At 43.2% G+C, this 23,162-nt stretch overlaps 1 protein-coding gene across 4 annotated transcripts in view; it reads left to right on the forward strand.

The window, feature by feature from the left end:
- The window catches only part of usp38 (ubiquitin specific peptidase 38), a 30,925-nt gene extending 10,210 nt beyond the window's left edge, over window positions 1–20,715 (forward strand). For all 4 annotated transcript variants that reach the window (XM_042339290.1, XM_007897644.2, XM_007897643.2 and 1 more), the window contains exons 5-11: window positions 3,456–3,557; window positions 4,756–4,914; window positions 8,818–9,011; window positions 9,488–9,581; window positions 10,402–10,508; window positions 15,768–17,124; window positions 19,149–20,715. In XM_042339290.1, coding sequence (XP_042195224.1) covers window positions 3,456–3,557; window positions 4,756–4,914; window positions 8,818–9,011; window positions 9,488–9,581; window positions 10,402–10,508; window positions 15,768–17,124; window positions 19,149–19,313 — 2,178 coding nt within the window. In that variant the 3' untranslated portion in view covers window positions 19,314–20,715. The remainder of the gene's footprint in view (window positions 1–3,455; window positions 3,558–4,755; window positions 4,915–8,817; window positions 9,012–9,487; window positions 9,582–10,401; window positions 10,509–15,767; window positions 17,125–19,148) is intronic.
- The last annotated feature ends 2,447 nt before the right edge of the window (window positions 20,716–23,162 follow it).

The following is a 23,162-nucleotide window of genomic DNA, read 5'->3' on the forward strand; positions in this document are numbered from 1 at the left end:
ATGTTCATCTGAACAGGCATACGGCACCTCAGTTTAACATCTCATCCAAAGGACACCACCTCTATCAATGTGACACACCCCTAGCACTGCGTGGAAGTGTCACTTTACACTATGTGAGTTGAAGTCCTACCTTTTGAACTACAACCCTCTGTTTCAGGCGAGAAAACTACCAACTGAGCAAGGCTGACACATCTGCAGTCACCTGAATTGTGAACCACATTAATCTAGAGAATTAATATGAGCATGTGGTTCCCTAGAAACAAACCAAAAAAATTGGGAATGTGAATTTTTTTTTGTGTAAGGCAGCATTCCTGTGACAATTATTGTGAAACTAGCATTGTATTGTTTGCTGGTTCAGACCTACAACAACACTAAATTACATTTGTATAATGCCCTTCACATTGGAAAGTCGTCCCAGGGCGCTGGACAATCCCGGATTTTGAACCCGAGTTGGGATCAGGAGGGTTGGAGGCCATTGGCCGAAGGCACAGTCGAAGAGGAAGGTCTTTAGACAGGCCTTGAAGCAGGCAAGTTTGGGAGTGAGGCGGAGTAATTATGGGATAGAGTTCCAGAGTGTGGGGGCAGAGATGCTGAATGCTCGACCGCCAATGGTGGGGCGGGAAGTGCAGGGGACCTGGAGCAGGCTGGTGTCCTACCTACAAGCAAGTCCCTACAGAGACTTGAGTCTCCAGTTGCCTCCATATACTGTAGATCTGAGTCAATGTTGTAAAATCGCCAAGTTGGTGTGAGCAAGTCTCACCCCATTCCACATCCACGAGGAGGCTTTGACATCACGCAGTAAGCATCACAGTGACATTGAAGCATTGATACATAGTCGATGTTAAAACGTTTCGTTTCTGCCAACTAGTAGCAGAACCACAGGCTTTTATAGTGATTCTGCTGCAGTTATGGAAACATAGAAGCAGGAATAGGCCATTCAGTCCATGGCTGATCTGTACCTTAAGTCCAATTACCTGCCCTTGTCCCGTATCCCTCAATATCCTGACCTAACCAATAGCCATCCACCTCAGTCTTGAAGATGTGAATGGATCCAGGATTCACAACCTTTTGGGGGAGAGTTCCAGATTTCCACTACCCTTTGAGCGAAAAACTGCCTCCTGATTTCACAAGTTGTGGATTCCCCCGCCAGAGGGAATAGTTTCCCTGCATCTAGCCTATCGAATCCCTTTATTATTTTAAAATAATATTGTTATCTGTTAACCAGCAATTCTGCTATCAATATCTGGGAAGAGAACATTGCAAAACACATCCAATACCTTTTAAGTCGGATCATAATGCACGTGCAGAATGTCATTTGACCCAATGGCCTTTTAGAGATCCCAGAAAAACAAGTCATTTGGCTTTTGGGAGTTCCAGGAGCCCTGACAAAATGCAGTGGAATAGCCATCCTAGATAAGTTATGTTGTGACCAAACCAACCTCTACATTCTGGGCTGGCTGCAAGAATTTTTTTTTGAGCCAGATTTCTTAAAATCACGCTCGCCTCCAAAATAGACCTTGGGAATCAGATATGAAATGGGACCAGTTAAATAAAAACGTTTTAAAACCAGAAAAGGGTTAAGAGATGATGGTTGAAAGTAAAGGTTTACAGCGATGTATCAAATGTAAAGCTACTTCTGACATCCAAATAACTTTACTACTACAACAGCCTTTATTTCAGTGTCACAATGTATGAGTTGACAAACATACAAAACCGATTGCCCCAGGGAGATTGGAATTAGTCCAGACCTGGCAGCATAATGGTCGATTGCGTCAACATTTAAGGGGACACAAGAGAAATAAGAATTTGATTACAAGGCATATTATATCTTGATACAGTATGATGACTCAACTTTTGACCTCCTGATGTGGATAGAATATAGGAAGGTCCTTGTTGGAGAGCTCGTAGACGTCTGTGTCTGTGGCTGATTCATGGAGCAGGATTCTTGCCTCTGAGCCAGAGGTTGTGGGTTCAAGCCCCACGTCAGAATTTTGAATCCACATACTCTGGACTGCATTCCAATGAAGTGCTGAGGATGTGCTGCATTGCGAGAGGGGCCATCGTTTGAATGAGATATTAAACCCAGGTCACGTCTGCCTGTCCAGGTGGATGTTAAAGATCCTATGGCACTTTTTGACAAGGGGAGTTTCTCCTGGTGTCCTGGCCATTGATCCCCCAGGTAAAATTGTCCATTCACGTCATGCCCGTTTGGAGTACATTACTGCGCACAAATTGGCTGTCACATTTGCCTACAAAATCCAATCACTACACTTCACAGTATATCCTGTGAAGGCGCTGTGAGACACTTCCTGGCGAGAAAGATGCTGTATCAAATGCAAGGATTATTATTATTATGAATGTTGATACATTGTTCTAATGTGGAACCATCGGTGTTGCATAACAAACTATGATTTGATAATATTCGGTGTTGAAAACAAATACAACTACTTTTTTAAAGTATTTGATTGTTAGCTTATCCCAAGATTGTTTCGGGCCTTTTTCTCTTTTTTTCACTCCGTCCTCCCATGCCTCCAAAACCACCAATTATATACGAAACGCAAAATACTGCAGATGCTGGAAATCCGAAAACAAAAACAGAAGTTGCTGGAAACATTCAGGTCTGGCAGCATCGAATCTGACGAAGGGTCATGGACCCGAAACGTTGACAGTTCTGACGAATGGTTGTAGTCCGGAAACATTGACTCACTTTACATAGACGCTCCCTGACCTGCTGAGTTTTCCCAGTGACTTCTGTTACTGTTTCCGCCAATTATATAATTGTCACATCACCTGAAGCTGAAAGGAATTGCAGTATTGTAGTTTGTGAAAATTCTCTCTTCTTGGTTATCTTTTTGAGCTGATCTGGAGGATTTATTGACCTCTCCCTCTGGTACCAACTGAATTTACAGCTGACTCCTCTTTGAAACGCTGACTTACTGTGAGATCTCAGGTCCCTTTGATCTCTCTTCACAACACGTTTTGTCAGATTTCTTCTTCATTTTGTTCACAAGGCACAGCACTCATTGTGTTCCATTCAGTATTAGTTAGATGAAAGCTGAGTTTGCAATGGTCCTGTGTGCTTGTTCACAAGTTGATGATTTGCTGACTCAAAACCCAAGTCTAATCGTGTTTTATCCAGTGCCTGGCTCAGTGATAGAACTCTTACCTCTGGATTTACTTTCTCAATCCCATTTAGCACCTTATATGCATTTTATAAGGTTCCAAAGCTTAACCTATGTGCTTGTTCCTTATTAGCCGAAAGCATTTTTAGTTTCTCATTAATTGAAATATTGTCATACAGGCATTTTTTTTCGGCATGTTCTGGTAGCTTAGACTATAATAGACTGAAAGGAATTGCAGTATTGTAGTTTGTGAAAAACATGTCTGTGAAACAGTTTATGATGCTTCAAAATCTTCCCCTGTTCTTTACAGCTGATTTTATTTTTTCTGTGCAGGTATTTCATCGTCTCTGGTACCCAATAGTGAGACCTGGTGCTTTAGCTGTCCTGTCTCACATGCTGCTCAGCTTTCAGCATTCTCCAGAAGCCTTTCACCTGGTAAGTACCTAGTGTGCACGTTTATGCATGTGTAAATTGTGATTTTAAATGGTACATTTTCAACTGCAGGACTTTAGGTCTACTAATCCACACTCACCACAGTCACTGCAGTCAATATGTAGGGTCTCCAGTGGTTAGAAACTAAGCTCAAGTTCATCCAAGATTGTTTTTGATATGTGCAGTAATGGTTAGCATGGGTACTTTCAAGAGGAATTGAATAGGCTTTTCATAGCAATGGGACTTGTTTTTCTGTGGATGTATGTATGTGGTGGGGGCGTGGCGGGCGGTTGGTGGAGAGAAATAGGCAGCAGAGATGGTATTTTAAAATGATCTTTTCTGATCTTGCTGACTCCTGTGTTGCTATGTTTGACTTTGCTTCCACATTGGAAGAATTTTTTTGTTCCCCAGCACTGGAATGATTTCAAGGAAGAAGTTTGTGGTGTAATACACTTTGTGTATCAGATTTTACTTTTTACAGGATCAGAAAAGATTATCACAGTCCATCTAGCCAGTCCCAAAGTGAAAATAAACCGTGCTCCATTCTGCAAGTCAATTGATTTCTTCACCAAATATATGGAAAATATATTTTCCATATCTTAAGATTGCTTTCCCTGTACCCTCTGCAATTCTTCCATTCTTTTTTCTGCCACATCTTACCCATCCCTCTCTCTGTTTTATGCTGAACTGATCCAAACTTTCCCCCTTCTCATTGCCCCATTGGCGATAAAATTAAAACTCTCCAACTCATTCTTTTCCGGAGCTTCACTGTTCCCGAGCTCCTTGCCTCCCCTCCCTCAATCAAATAGCTCTTCTACAATCTACCCACTTTCAAAACCCAAGCTTGCTGCCGCCCGACCTGTTTTTTTGTTAATCTTTTCCATGTTGGTGCACCTAAATTATCAAGAGGAAGATTGTGCATGTGTTTTGATAACTGCACCATAACTAATAGAATGGTTAAGTTCTGCATGATCAGTGCTGCACTGACTTTCCAGAAATTGTACTCTTTGCTATACTCCCTCAGCTTCATGCCACCACCCAAAAGGCACTGAACTAAATACAAGGATTATTATTATGATTTTCAAATCAGAGGCAAGAGTGTTAGCAACCGAGCCAGACTGACATGCAGCCATGAAGTGACTGACTAGTTTTATCCGTTGTACCTCATTGCACTTGTGACACCAAACTGGTTTCTCCACAGATTGTTCCTCACATAATCAAGCTGGTCCAGTTCCTGAAAGAAGAAGCTATGCCTTCAAGTAAAATCTTCCTGATGCAGTTGACTGAGCTGGTACATTGTATGATGTACCAGTATTCTGGCTTCCCTGATCTCTATGAACCTATTCTTGAGGTCATCAAGGTAAAAATCTGAGCAACTACTTTTTGAGTTTAAATAATTCTGTATTGGGCACAATGTGTACAATGCGAGCTGCTGGTGCAATATTGTTTCCCAGGACCAAAAGTCTTGGACACTCAGCACTTTCCTCCCAGGATGAAATGTAGGCTCTTAAAATCCAAATTTGTCAGCATCTATGTCGGCAACCACCTCTTGTTGATTATCCTCGTCTTCTCCCAATTTGTCTCCCCTGCTGTTAGGGTTCTCAGCCCTTCATTTGGGTGTGTTCAATAAAAAAAAACAGAAAACATCAGATTCAGTTACAGGCCTTTTGTCTCTTTTCCCTCCCTAACCTCCTTTTGTCCCCCTGCTCCGAATTATTTTACTGCTGGATTTCAAATCCTCTCCAACGACATAAATGGCGCACGTCTGTTACATTTAGGTTCCCCCTAAAGGGGGTTACCAGTGTAGATGGGGATGGGGAGACAGAAAAAACCCCAGCAAGCAACAACCCTCTCACAGGAATCTTATATCTCATATCTGCTGTCTGCACGCAAATGCAGCTGAAATCCTCGTGCATGCGTTTGTCATCTCCCACCTGGATTATTCAAACTCACTCCTCACCGGTCTCCCCAGCTCCACCATTCAAAAGATCCAACTCATTCAGAACTCTGGCACCCACATACTGATCTGGACCAAATTGCGTACCCACATCTCACCAGTTCTGGCCAGACTCTACTGGCTCCCCATCACTCAACAGATCAACTTCAAGATCCTCACTCTCATGTTCAAATCCATTCACTCTCTGGCACCTCCCTACCTCCCCGACCTCCTCACTCCCCAATCCACCACCCGACGCCTCCACTCGACTGACACTGGCCTCCTGCTCATCCCTCGCACCCTCCACCCCATCGTCGGAGGTCGTGTTTTCAGCCACTGCACCCCGAAACTCTGGAACACTCAATCCCTCCGCCTTGCCCCCTCTCTTTTTCCCCTTTTTCAATTCCCACCTGAAGACCTTTGACTGTGCTTATGGCCTCCCCACTCCCCTCCCCCCTCCCAGCTCGGAGTCAGGCCCCCCTACTGTTAAGTGCTCTGAGATGCTATCCTGCGTGGAGGGCACTACATAAGTGCAAGTTGTTGTTGTTGCTTGACTACAAACTAGGATTGATGGCAGGGGTCTAAGATTGGATTTTCCCGTCTTTACGAGTTGATACTCTAGAAGTGCAGATGTGGGCGGGGTGTTTCATGGGGTCAGTGTTGGGAAGGACAAAAAAAACTCTGATGATTTTATTGACCACGTTGTTGCCACCTGATTGGAAATTAAGTGCGCCTCGAATGTCGTGTACTTTTGTCCTGCCGGCAGGGTAGAGTTTGCAGCACCGATATATAATTCCCTTATGCGGTGAAATGCCTTGCGGTGCAGTTCTGGATAAATCCTGTGATGCTGGGGGGTGGGGGGAAGCCTCGCTGACCTCAGGGGACCCAGTGTTGCAATTCTGCAGCAGGGCAAACACGACGGGCAGGGAATGTTTTGATTTTGTTTGCACAATTTGAGGAGATTGTGCATCTGCAGCTCTCTAGCGCCAGTGCAGCAGGTTCAGTTATTGTTATCGGCAAAATTGAATTTGAGAACACTTGACTTTACTAGAGGTAACTGGACAGACCAATATTGTGACAGTACTTGGACAGTATCTGGAGTCAGCGTGTGATATTTGGACCTACAGTATGCAGCAGCGAAAGAGTTGCCTATCATTGCGCCCTGCCTGGGAATCAAACCCAGGTCCTCTTGCTTGCGAGGCGAGTGCTCTGACCACTAAGCTACAGGACTCTACTGTAGTGCAAGTCTAAAAACTACCCAGGCATATATCCTTGGCATAATTTCTTGATTAAGTTTTTTAATCCCAAAAAGTATATTATGACGATTGCTGATTTCCCTCTCATTTTCTTGCCGCATGGTTATGCTGTGGAAGTGTTTCATTTTTAACATTTCAATGCAATAATGTTCATTGACCAGCAGAGGGTAGAAGAGGAGTGAGAATATTGCACCAGAGAAGAAAGCTCACCAGTGACTGTCTGCTCTTTGGGGTTCCAGTTTTACAGCTTATTAACGCGTGACAGTATCTCAAATTTTTCTTATAAAGAACTCCTAGGTTTTGAAACTTCTTCTGTCAGGGCCTGTACAGATTAAATAAATACATGCTTATTAGAGTACCGAACAGCTTGGGACAGGTTAGTTACTCTCCCCCACACCGCATGCCCCACTATGTTCTTGTTTTTAGCTGTGCCCCTGTCGGACTAGAGTGAGAATGGACTCCCAGTACCTAATGTACACCAACTCGTGGCTTTTTTCACAATAGCAATGATAGAGGAATGAGTGTGGGGCTCTGGTTGATGTGATGCAGAGAAATCATTGGAGCACGATGAAAATACCACAGAAGAAGGTATTTTCATGCTTCTCAAAATAACTGTGTTAACTCAAATTAAGGTCAATTCATCTCATTAACTGATTATTCTGTTGTTTCTGAGCTGACCTCTTCACGTTCACGCTATTCAGGCAGTGGAGGGAGGTCTGTCCTTATCTGGTCAAACCCTGCCTCGGCTGATGGGATCCAAGTCACTAATTCATTCTCATTGAGAGGCCACATGGGAAGTCACTGAGGACAAAAGTAACCCCAACCTCTCTTCTCGCCCCACCCCAAAATAAATGTATATTATGCTGATTGCTGATTTCCCTCTATTTACTTGCCCCGATCATAAGATTGGTTTGGATGAAGAAAGCTTTTCAACCCATTTGTTCTCATCCTTCCATCCAGTATCAAGCTGTTGTTTTAAATGAGTCCAGTGTCCTGGCCTCAACCACCCTTACTGGTAACTTGTTCCAGTTATTGATTACCTGGTATAGAAAAACGTGTCTGTCCTGAAATTGCCCTTTGCAACTCTAAAACTATGGTATATAGCCTTAGTACATCCTAACGTATTCTGGATTTACTTTTCAATTCCATTTAAAATGTTGTGCATCTATAAGGCATATTTTATATGCCTCTCTATGCCCCTCTGAAATTCTTGTCTCAAGACTGAAGAGTCCAAGTTCTTCTAATCCTCTAACAATGAAGATCATCCTTATTGCTCTACTCAGCATTGGCTCTAGGGCTAGGGCAGTCTCTTGTGTTGCGTACTAGATCTATGCGCAGTGCTCTCTCTACATACCATCTGACCAGAGCATGATATAGCTTCAGAATGATGTCAAGGGATCTGAAATCAACTGATTTAGCAATATAGCCGAGCATCCTGTTTGCCTCGTGTTGATTTGGTTTGATGGAGCTGTTTTTTTCAAGGAACAGCTGAAGACTTTAGTTTCGAGCAGAAAGCTCTATGCTCTTACTTGTGCCTGTTTTGAACTTGAGAGAGATTTCCAATGACTTTAGCTGATAATACAGAATTAAGCATTTCTTTTCCCCCACCACATGGACATTCCTGAGCAGAAAAGTATTATAGTGTGAAACCTGTTTAAGCGGCCTCCTCCATTCAGCAACCACCCTGGAACAGCCCGGTTAACCCGGTTTGCGTAGACCACCCTTCTATAAAGACCACTATATAAATTCAAGTTGTTGTTGTATTGAGCTATAGGAATTTACAGAACAGAAGAAGGCGAAGCAACTCATTGTGTTCTGACACTTTGAAAGGGTAGTTTACTCCGTTCCATTTACCTGCCCTTTCCTAACGTATAATTTTGATAATGTCCTTCCCAATCTAATGGGGGAAAATCAGATTTATAATTGCATAGCCTCAAAAGTTGCTCTATTTAATGGAAAGAGGAGCTTCTTTACCCCCCACCCCATATTAAATAATAATAATTATTGCGTTTGATATTTAATTTAAATTTAACTAATCCCATTTTTTGTTTAAAAAATGTGCCTCTTGTAGGATTTGCCAAAACCCAGTGAAGAGAAGATGAAGCTCACTCTGAATCAAAGTGCCTGGACATCACACTCCAATTCCCTGGCTTCCTGTTTGTCCAGGCTTTCTGGAAAATCTGAAACGGGAAAAACTGGCTTAATAAATCTGGGTAACACATGCTACATGAACAGCATCATCCAGGCATTATTTATGGCTACCGAGTAAGTAGCAGAATGTATTCTAGTGTTGTATTGGNAAAAATACCGCAGGAAATGGCTTTAACAAACAACTGTCGACTGCTATCCTTATTATAACTCATGCTGACTTGAACACAAATGCTTTTTGGAGCCAAGACCATAGCAGTATTTAAAAAGTAACTGGATAAATATTGAAGAGAGAGCAGGGAATTGGGATTAGAGTTGATAGCTCCAGTGGGGAATGTGTTACTGACGCAGGCTGAATTGCCTCCCTTCTGTGTTAGTGTTATAATTGCTATGATTCTACGCGGATTAAATGTAAGGATTGAAAACAGTAATAAATTGTCATTAGAAATGTGTCATCTCTCTGAGAAACCTTAGTTGTATCATAAATAAGACTGGTCATTTTTTTGAGCGAGTGGTGGGAATTGGAAATATGAATCAGAAACCAAATTGATTCACTTCTGCTAAATGGGTTTTGAGAAACGCATTATTTTCAGTTTCAGAAGGTCTGTTTTATCACTGAGTCTAAATGGATCCCGCTCCATAATGAAAAAACTTCAACTTCTGTTTGCCTTCTTGGCCCACACTCAGGTATGTTTTTTTTTCCCGAAGAAAATCAATAAATAATTTGCTGGGATATGAAAACTCCACGATCTGTTGTCACTGACCTCCTATCTGCAGGCTCCAATTCATAAAACCCTGTGCGTTAAGGTCTTGATTTGGGGGAAATTTAAGAAACTACACATTTTCTTGGTCTAAGGAATGTTTTTGTTTAATGATCTTTAAATCTGAGATTTCTGCAATGGAGCCAATTGCAGTGTAATTATTTATTTACTAGCCCCAGGTGGTTTTGAAACTGGACAGTAGCGTAATTGCTCTGCTGTATGTGTTCTTACATTGTCATCTGTATTCTTCCACAATTCAAGGTGTACAATTGTATTCCCCACAACACAATAATCCTGGCTCAGTTGGTAGCACCCTCGCCTCTGAATCACAAGGTTTGTGCAGTTCAAGCTCCACGTTAGGACATTGAACTCATAGTCTAGGCTGACACCACAATACAAAATCGAAGGTGCTGGCCTTTGAATGAGACATTAAACCAGAGCCTCATCTGTTGTTCATATGGGTGTTAAAGATCCCATGGCATATTCAAAAGTCTATTTGACTAATCGAATAGTCTTCTGCATAATAATTTCTCTGCATAGAACACTTTACAAGTTTATCAAGCCTTCAGACACTATGACGGTTGGAGGATTGGCTTTTTTAGAATTCAGTTAAAAAGTGAAATGAATTCAAATCGCATGTGCCTAATGAAACGCGTCAGAAATTTTCTTTTGGAGTTATTGCCACTGAAAAAGAATGGAATAAACACCATGAAACTTAACATTTTCCTCCTCTGCTCTTCTGACAGAGAGCAGCATATGCCCCTCAAAGCTTCTTTGAAGCATCGAGACCACCATGGTTCACCCCTGGCTCCCAGCAGGACTGTTCTGAATACCTCAGGTTCCTTTTAGACAGGTAAGTAACCTGCGAATTCTGGCCGGCGGCAGCCACTCTGCACTTAAGCGTGATACAATAAGATGCAATAATGAAGATATTGACTAAGAATGTGATTGGTGGGGTGGGGGTAGATTGCATTTTCAGATGTAGAAATTAAGTTACTCAGCAACAGTTTCACGACTGTTTGTGGGACTGCTGTGCACAATTGGCTGCCGTGTTTCGCCCACAAAATATACAGTCAATTCACTTTACAGTATATTCTGTGAAGCACTTTGAGACATCTCGAAGACATGATAAAGCGCTATACCATATGCAAGGATTATTATTATTTCAAGCAGAATTGGTCACGTGTATCTCGCCTCATAATTTCTGAATCCTTGAATTGAATTCTGTATCCTTTTTTACACTTCTTTTGTACATGTGGCATGCCTCAACTGTTCTACTTTTTGAGTTGTATTAATCTGGTATTTATGAGTTAGACCTCTTTGCATTTGATAAATTTGTGAATCTTACTTTTTTAACGAAAAAGAATGCATTTCAATAGGAAGGTTTAATTAAAATGTTTAACTTTATTATATTTAAAAGACAGAAACTCTATTAGATGCATGCGCTTTTCAAACTTGTCTTTCTATAGATGTAGGAAGCTGCTTCTCTGCATTCTACCAGCACCCGTGGAGTCCTGTATCTCAGTGGTTAGAGCACTCGCCTCACAAGCGAGAGACTGGGTTTGATTCCCAGCAGGGTGAAACCTTGGGCAAGTTTCCTTATTCCACACGCCTGATAATAATTCCTCAAGAAAAGAAAATGATGAATTGGTTATTTCAACCCACGACTGTTTGTGGGACGTTGCTGTGCGCAATTGGCTGCCGGATTTCACCCACAAGTAAACAGTCAATTCACTTTACAGTATATTCTGTGAAGCGCTTTGAGACATCCTCCCGACGTGAAAAGCACTATATCAAATGCAAAGATTATTATTATTATCTAGAAGACGTGAAAAGCGCTATATCAAATGCAAGGATTATTATTATTATTATTAGCCTATTATTAGCCTCCCTATGGCTCGGTGTCATGCTTCACCACTGTCGAGCGCTCTGGGACGCTACCCTGCGTGAGAGGTGCTATATAAATGCAAATTGTTGATGTATGGCTCTCCTTGCTTGACATCCACCCCCCCCATGGTACTGCATTCTAAGGTATTATAAGTATAGCAACCACGCTATATCAATGCAAGTTGTTGTTATTGATGTGCGAGGCATGGAATTATGAGGCAGCTGCGACATGGTGTTTGCATTTGTCGCAACTTGTGGTGGAGGGTGGGGGAAAAGTAAGAAAGAAATTCGCATATCAAACGCTGCCTGATGCAAAACTGGACCATTGACATTCAAAGGGGTTATTCTAGATTCTTCTGAAACGACAGAAAGCCGATAATATTGTTCAGCAGTCTTTTTGTATTGTGTTATGACCTCCACTGATCAACAGAGGTTTCCCACCGAGCTGAGAACATGGTGATGTAGTGCAGCAGGTGAAATAGTGCAGTGTGTGATGCAGAAAGCTCAGCGTCAACGCCATTAATCAGCATTGCCAGCTAGGTTTGATGGAGGTCACACTCAAAACATTGGCCATTCTTCCTCTTTCTGGGGATGATTTACCTAGTTGTAGTATTTTCTAGTTTCATTATAGATTTTCGGCATCTTCAGCTCTTTATATTCTCTCTTGTTCTCTTCCCCCCCTCCTCTCTCTCGCCTCCTCTCCCCTCCTTCCTTCCACCCCAATTACTTGGATCTACCTTCTTTAACACCTGTAACTAGGCATAAGTTCTGGATATCGACCAGTCAAAGTCGGCTTTGATCGTTTTTACCAGCAGCAAACATGTTTTCAGTTTGCATCCAAATGGCCCATGGGTGCTGTCTGTCTAACTCACCTTTATTTTGTGTCCTTTCTAGAATAACAAGCTGTTTGTGTAGTGCATTCAGGGAGTGCATTTTCGGGAGTACTCTGAGTTGGTAAAACATAGTTGAATATTTTCCTTTGCCATGAAGTATATTCTTTATTGGCTTCAGATTAACAACTATGACTTCAAACATGAATGAGTCATTGTATGACCTCAGTGACTGACTATGCAAGCCTATCAGTTCACAGTAAACTGTCATTAAACTAGGTTTGGTTTGCCTGGTTATTAAGCTTCAGGTACAACGATAAAGCCTCATTATAAAGCTTTGGTTGATGTCCATAAATTAGCCAGTTTCACAATTCTGGCAGCTTGCTTCCTGTGCACCTGTTGGTACTTGCTTTGCGCATGCACAAGAAGTGACATCAGCGATGATCTGGATCACTGTTGATGTCACTTTTTGTGTGTTGCACATGCGTGTAGCCTGCAGGAAGTGGGCAATTACTTGAGTGTTTTCAGCGGTTGCCAGGGCACCACTTGACCTCAGAGCCCTCGGCTATATATGTGCAGGAAGCCAGAAATATATCATGCTTCTGGTATACATAGGTTCACAGTACACCTACACTAATCCATAACAGGGTTGGCCTCTATTATTAACTTGTGTTATTTCAATACTGAATTTATTCAGTGTCTCAGCCTTGCCAGTGGTGGTGAGCGGTGGGGAGAGGAATGATGGAGATCAGTGTTGACAAAGGCTTCAGAGCATGTTGGCTGCCCACCTGTCCTCACTTGCTGGTTGGCATGAGGAGTGTGGGTGAAGAAAATACAATAGAGTAAATCTTTAGGATTCAGAAAAACATGATCATGGAAGTATTACTTCCACCATATTCAAACCACCACATGTCAGAAGGATCTTGCACCAGGTGGGATTTGAAGAGAAATGTGAAAAGCAGATTGGCTGCTGTAAATAGGACAAAGGGATCAGAATAAGTGGATTCAGCCATTGATGAAATGAACAGAATGCTGTTCATTTCATAAATGGGGCCTTTGAGATGTTTTTTTCCCCCAATTGCCAATTGGACTCCAGTTAAGTAAAAGACCAGAGATTCATTTTCATGCTCCTTTTCCGCCTCTGTTGCCAACATTGTAGCAGGTGGGGTGCAGCTGGCTCAACAGTCCCACGAGTGGCCCGATCATCATGAAAAATGCGAGCATGAAATGAAGGACCAGAAACTCTGATTGCTGAGTTGCGAAACCTGTGCTAGAAGCAAAAATCTCTGCCAGTGACCTCACTTGAGCATCGGCTGTAGTGCAGCCAGCAGAGCATCGTAACTAGGCATTTTGAGTGACCATGCATGCACGGTATCGTTTCTGTGTTGCTCCCAGCTCCATAGACTATTACAACGACAGCGACAAAATTACATTTGTAAAGTGCCTTTCACATCGGGAGAACATCCCAAGGCGCTGGACAGTCAGTGTTTCAGACCTGAGCTGGGGAGTCAGGATCGGGAAGAGTGGAGGGCGGGGGGGGAGGAGGGTGATCGAAAGCACGGTCGAAGAGGAGGATCTTGAGATGGGTCTTGAAGGAGGCAAGGGACGCGGTGAGGCGAAAGGACTGCAGGATGGAGTTCTAGAGGGTGGGGGTAGAGTGGCAGATGCACCGCCCGATGTGAAATAGGCCATAGCCCACTGAGCGGAGGGAGCAAGCAGGTTGGTAGTGGGGCAAGACAGCATCAGACCCTGCTGTGGTGCAATCTGTGGTTATGTAGCCTGTGGGATAGGGAACTCTAAGTCCACTCTAACACATTGTAGAACAGCTACTTGAGCCTAATACTGGAGGGGACAGTGATCCTGAAACTACCCCAATATGTTAGTGTCATCGAGATCAGTTTTATTAAGTATGTGCTGTTGGGATCTCTCAGTACAGATGTACATTACTTGTGACGTGTGCTTTGGAGGTTGCAGGAAATGCTAAGTAATTGTATTGAAATAGAGAGAGAGAAAAACTCCTGTGTTTTCAAATAACGAAAAGCTGTATTAATAAGAGTGAAGGTGCGGAAGTTAATAATAATCCTTATGTTTGGTGGAGCTCTTCCACATTGGGAGGATGTCCCACAGTGTTTCAAAGAATAATAATCTTTACATTTGATATAGTGTCTTATCACATCATTGAGACGTCTGAAAGCGCTTCACAAATACACTGTAAAGTGAAGTGATTGTACAGTTTGTGAGCGAAATGGATATACTGTAAAGAGCAGTGACTATGTGAAGATGTGACTATGGGAAGGTGAGTTCAATTCCAGGCAGGGCGAAACCTTGGGCAAGTTTCCTTACTCCACACGCCTAATAATAATCCCTCCAAAGCCAAAAACAATAATAAATTGGTCATTTTCAATCTACTACTGTTTGTGGGACATTGCTGTGCGCAATTGGCTGCCGCGTTCACCCACAAATATACAGTCAATTCACTTTACAGTGTGTTCTGTGAAGCGCTTTGGGACGTCCTCCCAACGTGAAAAGCACTATATCAAATGCAAGCATTATTATTATTAAGACTGTCGTGTGTGAAGTTCAAACGTACAAGCAGAATTACAGTGGACCTACTCATTAAACAAAAGAACCTGAGCTCTTGTGACGGCCTTGTAGCTAAAGGCAGTGCCCGGTGCAGCCATGGGTCACACAGAGCACAAGTTGTAGGTGCTGAGTTCATTGATCTCAGCCAGAGCATGAGCTGAAACATCACAAATTGTATCAAAGCCCCCAGGTTAGGGAGGTGAAGATTAGCCAGCGTTCCCACTGCGGATTGCTATCCAGAACCCTCCCTCCCTTCTCGGAAGGTGACAACCTGGTGAGAACATGATTGGACTCCGCAGTTGTATGTCTCCACCCGCCCATTTTGTGGACAAGTGGCCATGAGCAGTGGTCACCAGGACAATAGACCACACCAGAAAGATAACAAGCTCCATGGACCTGTGAGGACAACACCTTGCATTTATATAGTGTCCTTCAAGCAAGGTAGAGTCCCAGAGAGATTCCCTACACTCCAATGGGAAGATGAAAAAGATCTGAATGTCTTCAGGAGAGAAGGGAAGAGGAGAAAATTGGTGTGGGAAGAAAGAAATAGATTTAGGGTAGGGCTAAAAAATATTAGGGTAGAATGGCGTGTGCTGTGTGAGGTCTAATTGCACTGACTGATGAAACTCAGCCATCTGAATGTTTATAACCTTTAGAAATACTTTCAGCAAAAAAATCAATATTTAGAATGGGTATTTAGCAATCAACTTAAGGTACCGCATCTTGTGATCTTGTGCATGTTCCTTTATTCTTATTAAAATTCTCTTATTTCTTCTATTTTTGTGTGTGTGTGTATCTCTCTCTCCGCTCAGAATACATGAAGAAGAGAAGACGTGTAGAATTCTTCATCGGGAGAACACGCCCCAAAGCAGCGCTGCCACCTCCGGGCACGAAGACGGACCCACTCCGCACAATCGCCCCACGGAGAAGCTCTGTGTTTCCAATTCAAACCCGTGCTCGGACAACCGGGGCAAGACTCTGATCGAGAAGATGTTCGGGGGGAAACTGCAGACCACTATCTGTTGCCTGAACTGCAAGAGCACCTCTCAGAAGCAGGAAGCTTTCACTGACCTCTCGTTGGCCTTCCCTCCCTGCCTGGACCAGGTGCTAGAGGCCGGGTCCGCCCAACCGCTGACCGCACCGGGCAGCGAGAACCCGGAGCCACCCTGCCAGGCTGTGGTGGTGCCGGCTGCTGAGACCTTGCCTGGCCGCCAGGGGAGTGGTGGGGGGCAGGGGCCCGAGGTTCTCTGCGAGGAGCTCCCACTCCAGCCCGTGGGCTCCGCGGATTGCCCGCGAGCACCCAATGACAAATTGGTCCCAGTTTCCGGTGAGGGCGCTGTGAACAGGAGTCACCAAACCATGTCTGTCCCCAGGCTGATCAACTACTTCCTGGCCCCCGAGATCCTGAACGGGGAGAACAAGTATTACTGTGAGACGTGCGGTTCGCTGCAGAACGCCCAGAAGGAGCTGCAGGTGGTGGACGAGCCCGAGTACCTGATCCTCACGCTGCTCCGGTTCTCCTACGACGCCAAGAGTCACATCAGGCGGAAGATCCTGGACGACGTGGTGCTCCCACTAGTGCTGCAGCTGCCGGTGGACAAGCCGCCTGTGCCCACCTCACCGGGCGAGAACCAGTTGGTGGTCTCCGACTCCACTGAGAATGTGCCCAAGAAGCTCAAGTCTTCGGACTCAGTGAACTCCAGCGATCCGCACCGTGTGCCCTACCTCCTCTCCTCCATCGTGGTCCACTCCGGAATGTCCTCCGAGAGCGGGCACTACTACTGCTACGCCAGGAACACCGCCTCGGGCCCTGCAGGCCAGCTGTGCTGCCAGGGAGACCTCCGAGGCCTGTCCTCCCCGTCGCCGGGCTGCACGGCCCACACAGAGCCCAGCACCTCAGTCATATGGCAGGACGCAAACTGCAGGGAGACGGCAAAGGAGTGGTTTCTGTTCAACGATAGCAGAGTGACCTTCACTTCCTTCCAGTCCGTTCAGAACGTAACCAGCAGGTTCCCCAAGGACACGGCATACGTCTTGTTCTACCGGAAGCAGGATGCCGGTCACGGAGTGCTCCCGAGCGCAATAAATGGAGTGTGGGTGAATGGGGAGCCCCCGCTGCAGAAGGAGCTCATGGACGCAATCACGAAAGACAACAAGCTTTACCTTCAGGTGAGGCTTGTGCTTTCAGAGTAAAGGGTGTCGCTTTCGGAGTCGTTGCAGCCTCCCAATATCGGCAGCCTCACAGCGAAAAAAAACATCTGACCCTTCAAAGTCTGCACTGTGATACTGAAGGTTGCGGAGAGCGAACAGAAGTGGCATTGGACTAAAGAAGTGGTGGCAAACTTTATTGTCGGCTAACCATATACATTTTCTTTACAGAATTTTTCTTTATTTCTGGAGGCGCTTTGGGAACCGCAGCTCAGTAGCTACTAGAAACAAGGTATTGATATGGTGTGGACTTGCCTGGGCTGGTGCTGGTGTTCGGTGGGCTATTTCTTGACTCTCCAAAAGTGGCCTGCGGATCACTGCACCAGTGTAAGGTAATGGCCCGTGGGCCACTGATGGGGCATTAAGAAGTGGCCCAGTGAGCACCATTCCAGGCAAGTCCGCGCCAAATCAATACCCTGTTTCCAGTAGCTGTCAAGCCGTGATACCCACAACCATCAATGAAGATGTATCTGGTTGGCCATCAGTGGCTGGAGCCAACTAGTTTGTGTTGGACCAGCTCTTCGACTGGCTCCACTTGAATCCCGTTCTTCTGCTTCCTCCCTGTACGCTTTTATATTATTCTCCATTTGCGAGCGTCTATATAGTATCCTTTTAAAAGGAATAAAGATTTTTGCTCTGTCCCAGTGATGTGCCTTGAAGTCGGCAACAAAGAGCACCTTCTTCCCTATTCTGCTACCCGAATTGTCCAGAGGAAATCTAAAGGGATATGGGAGGGTGCAGGAGAGATAGGATTACATTAGGTGGTTGGCTTGTGTGAAGAAAAAGACCAGCGCTGAGTTGATGAGCCACAAGTCTGTTCCTGTGCTGTAAACACTCTATTTTCCAATTCACATTCCAGCCATCCTATCTTCCTCTCTGAGTGAGACTCCTTAATTAGACACTGAAGCAAGGACTTCTGACACTGCCCAAGCTGAACTCACGTACAGTAAGCTCCTGATAACTGTACCCTGGCTCAACTTGTCACTATTGCTTAAATCATCATACTGTCAGTATCTTGGCAGCATTTATTTATGTATTTAGACATATACCTAACTTGCCGCCCTGGATAACTCGACACTGAGCCCTTTTCCCTCAGAGTGACAAGTTATTAGGTGTTTACTGTAGTATCCTTCAGAATTGAAGGCATGAAAGAGACGCTGCTTTCAATCGCTCCTCATTTTCTCTGCAATTTCTTGTTTCCATGTTCAGATAATTCTATTAATGCATCGCTCTCCTTTTTTTTTAAATAAAAAAAAAACGATTTGAGTGAGATTTTCAAACCTGGATCTAAATTGAAATTCCCTCTCCACTTCTCTGAGCTTGCAGCTGGCCTGTTGGATACATCGGGTGATTTGTCGGCAGACACTCTAGCTTTAACAAGCCAATTACAGCAAAAGGAGAGGCAGACACCGAGTAGAGATGTGATAAAACGGGCTCACTGACAGACTCCTCATAACTCTGCTGCCTCCAAGGTGGTAGTCAAGCTGTAGTCAGAGACCCTGCTTTGTGACGCAATGCAATAAAAATGCAACAACAGGTTGCATAAACTTGGCTGGTATTTCCTTGGATTCAGTAAGTTGAGGGGTGATCTGATTGAGACAGTTAAAAGGAGAAAGATTCAATAGGGTACTTATTCTTTAAATTAGAGCTGGGCTATTTAGGAGTAAAATCGGGAAGAATTTTTTTATTCAAAGGCTAAGGGAAATCTGGAACTCTCCCGCAAAAGTCTATGGATGCTGGATCCATTCAAATTTTCAAGACTGGGGTGAGTAGATTTTTGTTTGGTACGGTTATCAAGGGATATGGGGCAAAGTCGGGTAATTAGAGTTGAGGTACAAATCTGCCATGATCTACTAGAGTGAGGGATCAGGCTCGAGGGGCTGAATGGCCTACTTTTGTTACTATGTTCCTCCCGACCTGAAAGGCTCTCTAAATGTAATTTTGTTGTTGTTGATTTGTATTCATCTTGTGTTCCTCCCCTCCAGGAACAAGAGCTTAGTGCCAGGACCAGGGCCCTGCAAGCCTCTTCTACCACTTGTTCCTTTCGTCCTCATGGTTTTGATGACAACGACCCACCAGGCAGCTGTGGCCCCAGTGGTGGCGGAGGAGGAGGCGGTGGGTTTAATACCATCAGCCGGCTTGTCTTCTGAGTCTCCTTGAGATAAGACAGGTTTCTTTTTTTTCTTAAAAAAAATCACTGCTGATAAGTGGAGAAATCGTGTCACTGGGTGCATCAAGTCGCTCTCTGGATCAGTATCTATTGATGTCAAGATGCTACCAATTGTTTCTGTTATTTCTCTTCACCCCCAGACTGTTTCTTCTTTTGTTTTTAAAAAAAAAAAACGACTTGTATACTGGCACTATTTCCTATTCGGCCCTTAAAGCAGGGAAAACAATATCGATTGCAATAATTTTTAATGTTTATAAGATTCTTAACACACCTTGCATCCAAATTTGATTATCTCCCTATTTGCATGTTAGCGTTAACAATGTAAATAAGCACTCGACTATGTAATCTGTATTTGTACAAACACTGTAAATACATTTCAAGTGAGCTTTCAAACCCAGAACTGATCAAAACATGGAAAAAGGTCCTTTTAAATTACTGCATTTCTAGTATTGTATTTCTTTTATTTCTTTTGATTTTGTGACAGTGTCAAACAAGCATCTTGCAATTTCAGGGAGCAGTTTTTGTTACACACTTGACAGACTTATTTTACCTTTTTTTGTATGCGTGCGCACGTGCTCGAGTGAGCGAGTGTATGTGTGCCTTGATCTGTACTCGCTGTAGGTATGTTAGGAGGCGGGAACAGAAATTAAAGGTTCTATTTTCAACTTTTTTTAAAAAAGCAAACCTTGAAGATGGAGGGGGAGTGGGGAGAGAAAATAAGTATTGGTATGGCTGTATTGTATTGTTTACGTTTGAAAGTTTCTAATTCATGAAACCTCGCTGTCACTTGAGGAGGTCTGCTGTTTTGAATTGCACATGTACACTAAATATAAAGGACTAGCAAAAGACTTCCTTCTCTACGCTCGCTGTGTTTTATTCATGCCTCGCTTGGCGATTCAAAGATTGAATAATCCACAGCTTTTTCCATTGCCAGCTTTGATCGCATCAAGAATTATTTTACCATTTGGCTGACCACATTTTGTGTGTGTGCGTGTGTTTTTAAAAAAAATTATAGCACTGAATATTTATTTATAAATGTTTACGACATAGCAGGTCACAAAATTAGCAAAATGGGAAAGATATACGGTTGGGGCGGTGGGGGGGGACTGGAATGCCAGCTGTTATTGCAGATTTTTACTAAATTATTGGAATTTTTATATTGATTCTTTGATAGATATGAACTGCTGTGCTTTAGGATATTGAAATAAAAAACGTATCACTTTTAAACTTTTTATATATGTTTTTTTTGAAACCGTTCAAAGATCAGCAATAAAAAAAAAACACGATTTGTTGGGTAGGAGTATTTTCCTTTGCAGAAGCATGGCTGTAATAAAAAGCATTTTATAATGTTCTGTAATATTAAACACTATTGGTACAACTAATCTATTCAGTTGCAGCACTGAATTTCTCTTCATATCTGTTTCTCTTTCTGCTTTGTTTTCTTTAAAAATCATTTTCTTGGTTTCTTTTTTTTCCCCTGGATTTTATGTCTGTCTGTCCAGTGAGTAAAATCTGAACACTTTCAAAGTCAGGTAATTTGAAATTATAAAATGGCTTTTATTGCTTTTTTTTAAAAGAAAAGGATATGGTCCAAAGGTTGTTTGTCAATGGCCCAACGTCCTTCAAAGACTATCCGGGGATGCTATTTCTAAGCGATACTACGAACATTCATTCTACACTGGCATTCATTTATACTTGTCACAATCAGTGCTCCGATTATCCTAATGGTGTCAATTCTTTGAGTGACTGGAACAGTGAGAGAATTGCAGTCAGAATAAAAACCTTAAAATGCACACAAATTGAGTAAAGGCAACCTGCTCACCAACTGATACGTAAGAATTTGCTAGACGAAAGAAGACCAAGGTCCATCCAGTTCGCCTCCACCATCCTGGGTAGTCACTTGCACATGTCGTCCCAAACTATATACTGTACCCTGAGATTGACACTTTCTGGTTCCACTGTCTCCCTCGGGAGCCTGTTCCATACATTTGTTTCTGCAGATTTGTTTTGAATTTAACCCCTTCAATCGCATGCCTTTCCTCTGGTGCTACTGTTAAGCCAGCTTATCATGGTCTACATTATCTCTAGCCTCTTTAGAATATTAATGAATCTGATGAGCAGTCTGGGTTGTTAGGTTTTAAGTAGGATGTGTTTTCATTTTCTACCAGCCCAATTTATAAATTATTACCTTGGATATCAGCCAAGGTCCTCAGCATTGATTTACTGACTTGTATACACAATAGTATCACAAGATTGGTTTGGATGAAGAAGGCCCTTCGGCCCATCTAATAAGCAGCAGTTAATATTTATTTGGACATGAGGTAAATTTATACTTTTTGTGATGTGCACTTTCTGTAACAGGATGGAAAGATGGAAATGAATGAAATAATTTTTTTTAAACGAAAATCGTCAATGGATCATGATTTCTGACTGCATAACAACCACACTCAGTTATTATTGATGATACCTTATTTTCCTTCCCTTACCTCTTCCAGAAATGTAATTTGTACCCAGTCTTGGCTTGGTAGTGAGACGTGTTGAGATTTAGCTAGAATTGTTGCAGTAAATTGGTCTTTAACAACAATTTGCATTTATACAGGGTGAATCAGAAGGCCTTACTCTGAGTTTTTAATTATTACTTATAATTTTTTTAAGATAGCATTGGTAGTGTGTGCATTTATTATAGGCGATGTCTTTTGTTGCATTTGTGAATTTTTTTGTCACAGAGTTGATATGTGTAACATGGCACACATTTTGAACATCTCATAGACCTAGGAGTAAGGACTTTTGATTCATTCTGTATAGCATCTTTCACAGCGGGAGGATGTCTCAAAGTCTTCACACAACTGATTGAGAGTCAGTATGGTGGCCGGGTGTGGGGGTTGGAAGCTGAGGAGGGGAGAGGAAAGATGGCTGAAAGCACAGTTGAAGAGAATGATCTTAGGGAGAGAGGCAGGCGGAGGGATTTCAGTATGGAATTCCAGAGAGTTGGGACGGAATGACTGAGGGCTCGTCCAATGATGGTAGAGCAGAGCGGGCGGGGGATGTGAAGAGGGCTGGTCTTTGCTGCACAGTAATCGGAGCTAGGGTGGATCCAGGCTGTGGAGGCATTTGAACGTGAGGGCAAGGATCTTGAAATTGATTCGCTGGAGGTTAGAGAACCATTGGAGCCGAGTGAGAAACTTCAGTTTGAGTTCTATAAGGGAATCGCTTAATAGTTCCCATGCCAACAGTCGTCTTAACAGTTTCAAGCCTATGAAGATGGTGACAAAATAAGGAGACGAATTACACTTTCAAATGTAGCAGGTAAATTCCTTCAAGCAAGCCGTGACCGGGGTGAGAATTGCAGTATTCTTGCACACATTCAATTGTTTATTTTTGAAAAAAGCATTAAAATGTGTTTTGAAATCTTTCTTCCCTCCCATCCCCGTTTTGTGACTAATAATGGTAAAATTCGAAATAATAGTAAAAGCCAAACACTCCAATGCAGTGTTAGTAGAGTGGTGCATTGTCAGAGGTGCTGTCCTTTGGATGAGACTTAAAACCAAGGTCCCGTCTGCCTGTTCAGGTGGTATTAAAGATCCCAAGGATACTATTTGAAAAGAAAAGGGAGTTTCTCCCGATGTCCTGGCCAACAATTGGTTGTTCACTCTGGCTGTTTGTGGGACATTATTGTATGAAATTGGTTTCCATGCTTACTTACATATACAGTCTACTCTTCACAGTATATCCAGTGAAGCGCTTTGAGAATTCTTGACGAAATGAATAGGTGCTGTATCAAATGCAAGAGTTTTTATGAAGAGGGTTAGCGGAGCATAGAGAAGGAACA

Source organism: Callorhinchus milii, unplaced genomic scaffold (assembly GCF_018977255.1).
Source record: "Callorhinchus milii isolate IMCB2004 unplaced genomic scaffold, IMCB_Cmil_1.0 Scaffold1, whole genome shotgun sequence".
Taxonomy (NCBI): Eukaryota; Metazoa; Chordata; class Chondrichthyes; order Chimaeriformes; family Callorhinchidae; genus Callorhinchus; species Callorhinchus milii.